At 44.3% G+C, this 10,879-nt stretch overlaps 1 protein-coding gene across 6 annotated transcripts in view; it reads right to left on the bottom strand.

Annotated features, from left to right (window-relative positions):
* Nucleotides 1-3,376: 3,376 nt before the first annotated feature.
* Nucleotides 3,377-10,879, bottom strand: part of LOC124041728 (rho-associated protein kinase 1-like) — a 74,410-nt gene continuing 66,907 nt past the window's right edge. For 2 of the 6 annotated variants that reach the window (XM_046359659.1, XM_046359658.1), the window contains exons 28-33: nucleotides 7,863-7,933; nucleotides 7,625-7,713; nucleotides 7,340-7,418; nucleotides 6,273-6,534; nucleotides 5,833-6,040; nucleotides 3,377-5,445 (exon numbers count right to left, since the gene is read on the bottom strand). In XM_046359659.1, the coding sequence (XP_046215615.1) occupies nucleotides 5,376-5,445; nucleotides 5,833-6,040; nucleotides 6,273-6,534; nucleotides 7,340-7,418; nucleotides 7,625-7,713; nucleotides 7,863-7,933 (779 nt within the window). In that variant the 3' untranslated portion in view covers nucleotides 3,377-5,375. The other 4 variants (XM_046359662.1, XM_046359660.1, XM_046359661.1 and 1 more) reach the window with 4 other exon arrangements.

Here is a 10,879-nt window from a genome sequence, read left to right as displayed (position 1 = left end):
CTCCACACTTTCACGGATATCTATCCACTGCCTTCGACACTGAACCATCAGATCCTCCTGTCCCCCCTCTCGGGGCTGGGCGTCTCAGGCGCTGCACACTCCTGGATTGCAACCTACCTGGCAGGTCGCTCCTACTTGGTGGTGTGGAAGGGATCGGTGTCTGCACCACATGCTCTCACCACTGGTGTCCCCCAGGGCTCAGTTCTAGGCCCTCACCTCTTTTCTCTATATGCCAAGTCACTCAGCTCCATTATATCCTCTCATGGTCTCTCCTGTCATTGCGATGCGGATGACAACTACTTTTCTCATTCCCACCTTCTGACAAACAGGTGACGACACACATCTCTGCGTGCCTGGCAGATATCTCAGCTTGGATGTTGGTCGACCACCTCAAGATCACCAAGATGGAGCTGCTCTTCCTCCGGGTAAGGCCTGTCCGCTCAAAGGCCTCTCCATCACAGTTGGTATTCCCCTCCCAAAGAACTTTGACATGACCCCGGTCACTTGCTCCTGCAGGTTAGAGTACCCCCTTTCCACACACAGGAAGGGCGTATGTCCTAATCCAGGCACATGTTAAATCCCATCTGGACTACTGCAACTCTGTTGGCTGGGCTCCCCGATTGTGCCATCAAACCCCTAACTTATCCTGAATGCCACAGCCAGTTTGGTGTTCAACCACCACAAGTTCTTCCATGTCACTCCACTTCTCCATTCACTCCACTGGCATCCAGTCGACAAGACCATGCATCCACTAAAATACCATGGTGCTTGCCTAAGGAGCAGCAAGGGGAACAACCCCTCCCTACCTTCAGGGTATCATTTATTTTCCTAGGCAAGTCAGTTAAATTCTTATTTACAATGACGGCCTACCAAAAGGCCTCCTGCGGGGAAGGGAGCTGGGATTTTAAAAATAAAAATATAGGACATCACAACACGGTAGATGCACAAAACATGGTACAAACATTATTGGGCACAGACAACAGCACAAAGGCAAAAAGTTATAGACAACTATGCTCAAACCCTGTATCCCAAACCACAGAACTCCATTCTGCCACCTCTGGTCTCTTGGCCATCCCACCCCTACGGGAGGTCAGCTCCCAGGAACCAGCTTCGCCCTGATGCAGGGACAGTAGAGTTCCTGCCCATCTTCCGAAAACCCTAACTCTTCAAAGACTATCTTAAAACTAGACACCGGCCTTATATACCCCCCCACACACACACACACACACACACACAAAAACACCTTGCACTTGTCTTTTCCAACTAGCATCAACTTTGCTGTTAACTTCTTTATTGAGGACAATGTACTTACTAAGACTGATATTTGGTTGTCTCACCTAGCCATCTTAAGGTGAAAGCACTAAGTCACTCTGGATAAGAGCATCTGCTAAATGACAAATGTAAAAGCAGCACGTCAGTAGTTAAAAACCTTCTTTACCTTGTGCTTTGTCATTGCCTTCCTGCCAATCAACAGTGATGCTCATCTGTCACACACCTCTTCTGTTCCCAGTACTGTGATTGTTGAATTACATTTACATTACATTTAAGTCATTTAGCAGACGCTCTTATCCAGAGCGACTTACAAATTGGTGCATTCACCTTAAGACATCCAGTGGAACAGTCACTTTACAATAGTGCATCTAAATCTTAAAGGGGGGTGAGAGGGATTACTTATCCTATCCTAGGTATTCCTTAAAGAGGTGGGGTTTCAGGTGTCTCCGGAAGGTGGTGATTGACTCCGCTGTCCTGGCGTCGTGAGGGAGTTTGTTCCACCATTGGGGGGCCAGAGCAGCGAACAGTTTTGACTGGGCTGAGCGGGAACTGTACTTCCTCAGTGGTAGGGAGGCGAGCAGGCCAGAGGTGGATGAATGCAGTGCCCTTGTTTGGGTGTAGGGCCTGATCAGAGCCTGGAGGTACTGAGGTGCCGTTCCCCTCACAGCTCCGTAGGCAAGCACCATGGTCTTGTAGCGGATGCGAGCTTCAACTGGAAGCCAGTGGAGAGAGCGGAGGAGCGGGGTGACGAATTACTAGCTACAATCACAGCCCTGTGATTGGTAAATCACTTCATTAGCCACAAGTCAATATGCAGTTGCTCAGAACAAATGACTGTACAGTGGGGCAAAAAAGTATTTAGTCAGCCACCAATTGTGCAAGTTCTCCCACTTAAAAAGATGAGGCCTGTAATTTTCATCATAGGTAATCTTCAACTATGATAGGCAAAATGAGAAGGAAAAAAAACCTGAAAATCACATTGTAGGACTTTTAATTTATTTATTTGCAAATTATGGTGTTAAATAAGTATTTGGTCACCTACAAACAAGCAGGATTTCTGGCTCTCACAGACCTGTAACTTCTTCTTTAAGAGGCTCCTCTGTCCTCCACTCGTTACCTGTATTAATGGCACCTGTTTGAACTTGTTATCAGTATAAAAGACACCTGTCCACAACCTCAAACAGTCACACTCCAAACTCCACTATGGCAAAGACCAAAGAGCTGTCAAAGGACACCAGAAACAACATTGTAGACCTGCACCAGGCTGGGAAGACTTCATCTGCAATAGGCAAGCAGCTTGGTTTGAAGAAATCAACTGTGGGAGCAATTATTAGGAAATGGAAGACATACAAGACCACTGATAATCTCCCTCAATCTGGGGCTCCACGCAAGATCTCACCCCGTGGGTTCAAAATGATCACAAGAACGGTGAGCAAAAATCCCAGAACCACATGGGGGACCTAGTGAATGACCTGCAGAGAGCTGGGATCAAAGTAACAAAGCCTACCATCAGCAAGGGCATTGAAGAAGAAACGTGGCTGGGTCTTTCAGCATGACAATGATCCCAAACACACCGCCCGGGCAACGAAGGAGTGGCTTCGTAAGAAGCATTTCAAGGTCCTGGAGTGGCCTAGCCAGTCTCCAGATCTCAACCCCATAGAAAATCTTTGGAGGGAGTTGAAAGTCCATGTTGCCCAGCAACAGCCCCAAAACATCACTGCTCTAGAGGAGATCTGCATGGAGGAATGGGCCAAAATACCAGCAACAGTGTGTGAAAACCTTATGAAGACTTATAGAAAATGTTTGACCTCTGTTATATACCCTTTGTTGGCAATGACAAAGTATTGAGAAACTTTTGTTATGGACCAAATACTTATTTTCCACCAAATAAATTCATTAAAAATCCTACAATGTGATTTTCTGGATTTTTTTCTTCTCATTTTGCCTGTCATAGTTGAAGATTACCTATGATGAAAATTACAGGCCTCTCATTTTTAAGTGGGAGAACTTGCACAATTGGTGGCTGACTAAATACTTTTTTGCCCCACTGTATATCAAAATCACTCTCATTGCCTAAATACATAACAAAAGAGAAGTCTGTAGATTATAGATAAAGATATGTTTATTGACACATATCCATCAGTGCGGCCTCCAATGCAATTAAACATGCGATTCATCCAAGACAAAATAGAGTAAGTAGGTCATAGTTCCAGTGCTTCCCCCTCACCCTCTTTTTACGTAAAAAAAAAAAAAAAAATGGAATTAGCGGTTTATTCATGATAAAACATTTTTGTATCTTCAAATGATGTACACAGCTGGATTTGCGTGAATGGGACGTTACCATATGAATATAATTATAACTGCATTTTTAACAAGCCTTCGTCAAGGTACACCATCCAGAAACTTTTGTGAAATAGATACTGGACTCTGGGTACTTTGTGTTGACACATTACACTATTGCAATAAGTCTATAAAGAGGCATTCAAAATATACTCCAACCAGACAGGAAACGTTCTGATAAAACCACAATGAAGTAGATTTTTTTTTTTTAAGAAAAAAAAAATGGAAGAGTTTGGATTTGTCTTGTTTTTGGAGATAAACACAAAACAGATATGGCAGTAAATTCATTATCCAAACATTAAGGCACTAGGTGGGCCAAATGCTACACCTGGTTAAGTCTTCTACAAATCATTTACAATTCAAACAGTGCAGTTTTACATTTGTTAACTTAATGTTTTCCTTTTGAGCCATTTATCTATGAGTCAATGTAAGGCAATACATACAAAAAAATACAATATTACAGAAAACAATGTACCCAATGAATACACAAAGAAAAAGAAAATACTTTTTAGGTCTCCTATCCGCCATTACAATGGAATTTGCTTATGGCTTGGAGCAATTACAATAATTCATAAAAAATAATGCATAGATTTAAATGATCCTGCACGTTCCTCACACAATACTGAAAAACATCTAATACTCAGTTCCCAATACATACTCTGTCTCAACTGACCCCTGATATAGCCGGAGTGCCAAGTAATGAGGGATCGAAGCAAAGGCCACCAGAGTCCATCAGTCAAAGGCATTGAAGTCAATTTAGATGGAAACAGAGTATCTGTTTTCTCAGGCGGGGGGACACACATTTACTTTCCCCCGAGATGTACCCATTCTCCACAGAGTTAAGCCAATCCCTGTACCACAGTACCTCAACGTTGACCATGTTTACATGCAAGAGTCCCAGCAAAACCTTCAGTCATTTATTCAACCATAAACCCTTCCTATTCCTGACATGGAAGATGTACTACCCACAGCATGTCACGAGCCCCTCGCTCTGTCTTTCCATCTCCCATTCAGGTCCCAAGTCCCACGTTTTGGAACGACGAGCCACGCCATCTTCTGGAAGAAACAAAGAGTTGCAAGTATGTGGTGGCTGGATGAGGGAGTCTTAGTTGAGGTTCCAGGGTGAGGGTGAGGGTAGGAGAAGAGGGGGTGAGGGGGGAATAGCAGGCCTTTTCAATGTCCCTGATGCCTTATGTCAGATCACTATCCCAAATTTCCAGCGCTGGTCAGATTGCTTTAATTGACTTTGATATCAAATAGGGACCCTCCTGTTTTTGTGAGGTGGGAAAGAAAAAAAACACAAAGTCCCAATAGAATCCAATGGTTCAGATGGTTAGCTGGAAGAAAGAGAAAACAGGTGTCCAGTGAAAGAGTAAGACATTTGACACTTGGTTAGTACCCCCCGGTAGATGTTAATACATTACATAGAAAAACAGGTTTGACATAGCAACTACATCTCCATTATGCATTCCATGGTCTCTGGCGTCATACTTGGTCGAGGGAAACGCTTCAGGAAAGGTTGCATAGAGGCCTACGAGTTAGTCAATGGAAAAAAAAACAACACTTTAGTGTCAAATTAGATTGAAAGAGTTCCAGGTCAAACGGGAAAGAACCACAAAAGGACAGTACCACTGCCGTTAGACACACCATCAACACAGTCTGTTAATAATAAATAATCAAGCCAAAAACAGTAAGGAGACAATAGTGTAAAGAGTTAAGACTTCTTCTGTAAATTTGGTGAGGAGGAGTTGTTGTTGTCAATGTCAACAAGTGCTGGATGTTGCGTCTGCTGCTTGGAGGCTGGAGGCTGTGGTAGCAGAATGAGACTGCGACCTGGTTGTTACACAGGACAGGAGAAAACAAAATAGCAAGTCACGTGGCTGACTGGACGACAACGGTCACAGACAGTCCACCAGCAGCAGCAGGGATGAACAGAGGACTTCTGGACCGGAGCACAACCTCCCTTATCGTCTCTTAGCCTCAATGTTCTGTATAGGCCAAAACAAGCCTCAAGCTATGGAGAACGAGTGTGGCTGCTAAGGCAGTACAAGGAGGTTGGAAAGGGCTGCCCTGTGGGACCACATTACCTATATAGTGCACTACTTTTGACCAATCGTAATGCACTATATGGAGAATAAGATGCTCTGGACAACTGTAGTGTACTACTTTATAGAAGGAAACAGATGCCATTTCAGGCCCAGAGAGTGTATGTAAGGTTACCTTGGCTTGCCTGTGATGCTTTTGGGGTTCTTGCGGAAGGACTGGTTGGGTGCGGGGCGGGTGGACATGGTGCGAGGCGACGCCCTCAGGAAGGAGGAGGGCGGTGTTTTGGGGATCTTCTTGCCCAGGTGGCCGATCCATTTTTTCTGCTCTTCTTGGGTCAGAGCTAGCAGGAGCATGTCCCGGGCAGAGGTCACGTCGTAGTTCACTGTTAGAGGAGACAAAAGCAGGCAGAACACTGAGAACACAAACTCAGGAAGCACTTACCCCTTAACGAAAGCCAAATCAAGTTATATTAAATTCAATTTAACCTGTTTTTCTTTCTCGCCTTTATTTTGGTGCCGAAAACCAGGATCAAGCAGTTGGTCTTGTAATTTTTTTGTATATTTTCCCCAACTGATTTAGGTTTCTTCAGTCTAACCTAAACTCTGCGACAGTACCTTTGCAGGGGGCAATGACGTCCTCCTTCTTGTCGAGGTGGTCCTGGTGGCACTTGACGTGGCAGCGGCGGCACTCCAGGGCAGGTGGGGGCTTGAAGACGTTCCACAGGGGCTTGGCGCAGGCCTCGCAGTTCGTGGGGAAGTGGTAAAGCGTGGGGATGAACTCATGACCTTTGTGGGGCAGGCAGTTGGTCTTGTCGCCCTGCGAGACCGTCTCCATGTCCGCCTCCTTCCTGCACTCCCCCTCATTGGCATACAGGATCTAAAGGCGGGAGACGAGAGAGAGTAAGAGTCACTTCAAAACATTTCTGCGTTTTTATAAAAGGGATAGTTTGAAGTGGGGCTTTCAGGGTTGTATACTACTGAATCAGAAAATCTAATTGAAAGTCTCTCTGGGGTAAAAAGGAGTCTGCTTAACTAATTGTCAATGTAGACTGACGTGAACTCAAGACAGGTGTCAAAATCTACAATGGGATTGTAATCATCTGTTTGAGCAGGCAGGTATGTCACCCAGTATTCGACGTCTGTCCATGTCTGAGGACGTCAGGAGAGGTGGAAACTGCCCACTAGGGGTCAACGGTGAGTGATACCTTTAAAATCGGTTTTGGTTTTGCTCGGATGTTGTGGACAGGGATGGTGGCCGGTGTAAGCATCTGCCTATGGTTCCAAAGGTTGCATGTTCGAATCCAGCGATAGGAAGTTGTTTTTCATACTTGTGGTTTAAGCCTATCCCAAGCCTTAACCATTCTGAATACATGCCTAAACGTAACCTTGGAACGATACAGAGAAGTAACCAAACACTTCAAAACATGGCTGAACGTCTAATTCTGACAGACTGTGAGAACTTGTTTGAGAATGGGCAAGTAAGGTGATTGTAGACCTAAAAAAAAATACTGAGCTGGTTAACTTGATTGGTTTAGGTCAGAAGGCATCGTCCTCCGACCGATGGGGGCATTCTAACACGAACGCGTTGCCACGAACCAGTAGTGCAGATGGCCTCCGTGCTTTCTGACGCAAGATAATGGGTCAAGAAGGTCGATTGGTTAGGTCAGAAGTTTCCTTCTTACCTGGAATATCCTGGGGATCTCCTCGGTCTCTGCACGGTACACATCACCCTGGGTGACTGGACGCACGTGGAACAGTTTGCTGCACAGAACAACAAGCCATGTGTGATTATTGGGGGATCAGAATACACTGCCTCAGACACTGTTACACGAGCTCTTACAACCCAAGTAATAATCCTCACATAAAACAAACTCATCTAAGATGGTGGATATTCCGTCAGTGTTAAAACAGATGGCGAGTGTAAAGAACGATTTTTTTAACGAAATCCACAGAACACGGGTACTTACTCGATATCTAGTACCATGGAGGGGTTGGACTGTTCTTTGTCCTGTTCATCGTTGTAGAACAGAATCTTCTTGCTGCTCACCACCACATACTGAGGAGAAATAACGTTAGGAAGAATCATGTTGGCCCTAAGGAGTAGGCACCGAGGCAGCACCATCAGTACGACCCGACCCGTACTGTGCCATTGAATCTGAATCAGTAATGTCAGGAAATCAATTCAAAAGCGTCCAGGTGACATACCTGCTTCTTCCAGCCATATCGTTTGATATTAGGTTTATTAGGAATGGACAGCCACCCTTCCAGTCTGGATTCTACACAGACACAAGACAGACACAAATGAAAACCAAGCCTGTGGGTAACACTGTTCCCAAAACACCATGCAGTGATTCAATTCAAACTCAGCTGGAGGGGAAGAACAAAAAACAAAAAAAGTCATGTGACAAGGCCGGGCCATAATAAATCATTTCAAGTTCAACTCAAGTTCAATTTCTCTGCCCAGGTTACACTTCAAAATAACTGTAGTTCTACAATAGCATGTGACCGACAGAGTTAGAATATCCCATACGGTTACTTCAAGCTCAGTAGTTTTAGATCTCATGCATAAAGGAGCATTACTTCAAAGGGATATATAGGACAGTATAAATGTCTTCACTAAAAGCAAGTCACATCCACGTTATTTTTTCCCAGCCAGTTAGATATCATGGACTAGCTTAAACTCCATGGTGGTCTAGATAGATGTGTGGCGTACAGCTATTTTCTACTCAGTCAACGGCTGACCAAGCATGGCCGTTCCAGCCAGAGAATTATGAATCACTTATCAAATTCTAATTCAATGGATCTGTCCATCCAACATGGGGCTTCTGATGCCTCAGTCACATAGCAGGGAACTGTATATGGTTGGGAATATCCTTCCATTGTGTTAAAAGTTTTACCGACTCGACACAAAGAGCATGCTTTGGCGCAACGCAAAACAAGCTACAAAAGAACAGTGAATTGATCAAAAGCTCAACTAGAGTTCCTTGACTCTGAAAAGGAGACGCTTCTGTTCTGAGGTGAACATGCCAAAACAAAACTTTTAAAAAAAGGAGTGTTTGTTTGAAGCACAAGGGACAGAGGCTCAAAAGGAAGGGTGTGGATCGTGGTTTCCAGACACGTTTTGAAAGGTGCTCAGAGTGATGGGTTAAACCACACAGTGCTGTTGTAGTCTAGTGTTACAGTAGCTAACCTCTCATGTAGTCACTTTAGGAGTCACTCAGATTTTATGATCGCTTGCCCTGCCGCAAAATAAATGTACAGCTGACAACATTGAAACTGATTACCTACAGAAGACTCATTCATAGGGTACAGTTAGAATTTGTACTGAAATAAATGTTAAATGAAGTTCTATACTGTAAATGGTTCATTTGCACCCTACAAATGGCTTATGTGAATTATGATTCACGGTTAGTACATGAAAATGCCCCCCAGCATGGCACAACTTGGTTCAACAAAAGCCAACTTGCTTAAAATACCCTAAAAAGGGGCTATAACTGCTGTCACTCGGAATGGCCTTTCAAAAGTGTTGGCGAGAGCATACAAGGAGGATGGATACCTTTCTCGCCCCAAAAAACAAAAACACAAGGGATGCGAAAGACATACAGTAGTACAGCCTAGGCCAGGCACAATTGGGGTCCTCAACTCCGAGTTACTCACAGAAGGAAAAGAACAGAAGATACTAAGATAGGGGGGAGAGCAAGGAGAACCAACTGGAGATGGGGGAATAAGAGATGAGAGAGGACTTTAACCACAGGCACATCAGGCATTCAATGTACAGCAAACATTGTTGGTAGGTCTCCAAAGAAAAACAGTCATTTTAAAATGGACTATTCAAGTTGACACTTGAACCAGGTGGGTTAGGAAATATGAAAATCAGCAATCTCCTATACAGTGCATTCGGAAAGTACTCAGACCCCTAAACTTTTACCACTTGGTTACATTACAGCCTTATTCTAAATTGGAATAAATATTTTTCTCAAACTACACACAATACCCCCAAAATGACAAAGCGAAAATAGGTGAAGATTTTTTTTTGCACATTTAAAAATTAAAAACAGAAATACCTTAATTACATAACTATTCAGACACTTTGCTAAGAGACTCAAAATTAAGGTCAGGTGCATCCCGTTTCCGTCCACCCTTGAGATGTTTCTACAACTTGATTGTCCACCTGTGGAATATTCAATTGATTGGACATGAATTGGAAAGGCACACAGCTGTCTATATAAGGTCTCACGGTTGACAGTGCATGTCAGAGGAAAAAAAAACAAGCCATAATGTCGAAGGAATTGACCGTAGAGCTCCGAGACAGTATGGGGAAGGGTACCAAAAAATGTCTGCAGTACTGAAGGTACCCAAGAACACAGTGGTCTCCATCATTCTTAAATGGAAGAAGTTTGTAACCACCAAGAGCTGGCCGCTCGGCCAAACCGAGCAATCGAGAGAGAAGGGCCTTGGTCAGGGAGGTTACCAAGAACCCAATGGTCACTGACCGAGCTGCAGAGTTCCTCTGTGGAGATGGGAGAACCTTGCAGAAGGTCAACCATCTCTGCAGCACTCCACCAATTAGGCCTTTATGGTAGTGACCAGTAAAAGGCACATGACAACCCACTTGGGAGTTTGCCAAAAGGACCTAAAGGATTCTCCGACCATGAGAAACAAGATTATCTTGTCTGATGAAACCAAGATTGAACTGTTTGGGAATGTTTTTCAGGGGCAAGGACTGGGAGACTCGTCAAGATCGAGGGAAAGATGAACAGAGCAAAGTACAGAGAGATTCTTGATGAAAACCTGCTCCAGAGTGCTCAGGACCTCAGACTGGGGTGGAGGCTCACTTTCCAACAGGACAACAACCCTAAGCACACAGCCAAGGCAACGCAGGAGTGGCTTTGGGACAAGTCTCTGAAAGTCCTTGAAAGGCCAAACCAGATCCCGGACTTAAACCACGGTCAAACATCTCACGACAGCCCTGAAAATAGCTGTGCAGCGACGCTCCCCATCCAACATGACAGAGCTTGAGAGCATCTGCAGAGAAGAATTGAAGAAACTTCCCAAATACAGGTGTGTCAAGCTTGTAGCGTCATATCCAAGAACACTAGAGGCAGTAATCACTGCCAAAGGTGCTTCAACAAAGTACTGCGTAGAGGGTCTGAATACTTATGTACAGTTGAAGTCGGAAGTTTACATACGCCTTAGCCAAATACATTTAATCCTAGTAAAAA

This window comes from Oncorhynchus gorbuscha, linkage group LG08 (genome assembly GCF_021184085.1).
Source record: "Oncorhynchus gorbuscha isolate QuinsamMale2020 ecotype Even-year linkage group LG08, OgorEven_v1.0, whole genome shotgun sequence".
NCBI classification, from domain to species: Eukaryota; Metazoa; Chordata; class Actinopteri; order Salmoniformes; family Salmonidae; genus Oncorhynchus; species Oncorhynchus gorbuscha.
The sequence above is the reverse complement of the archived record's forward strand: the minus strand, read 5'-3'. Positions and strand labels throughout refer to the sequence as shown.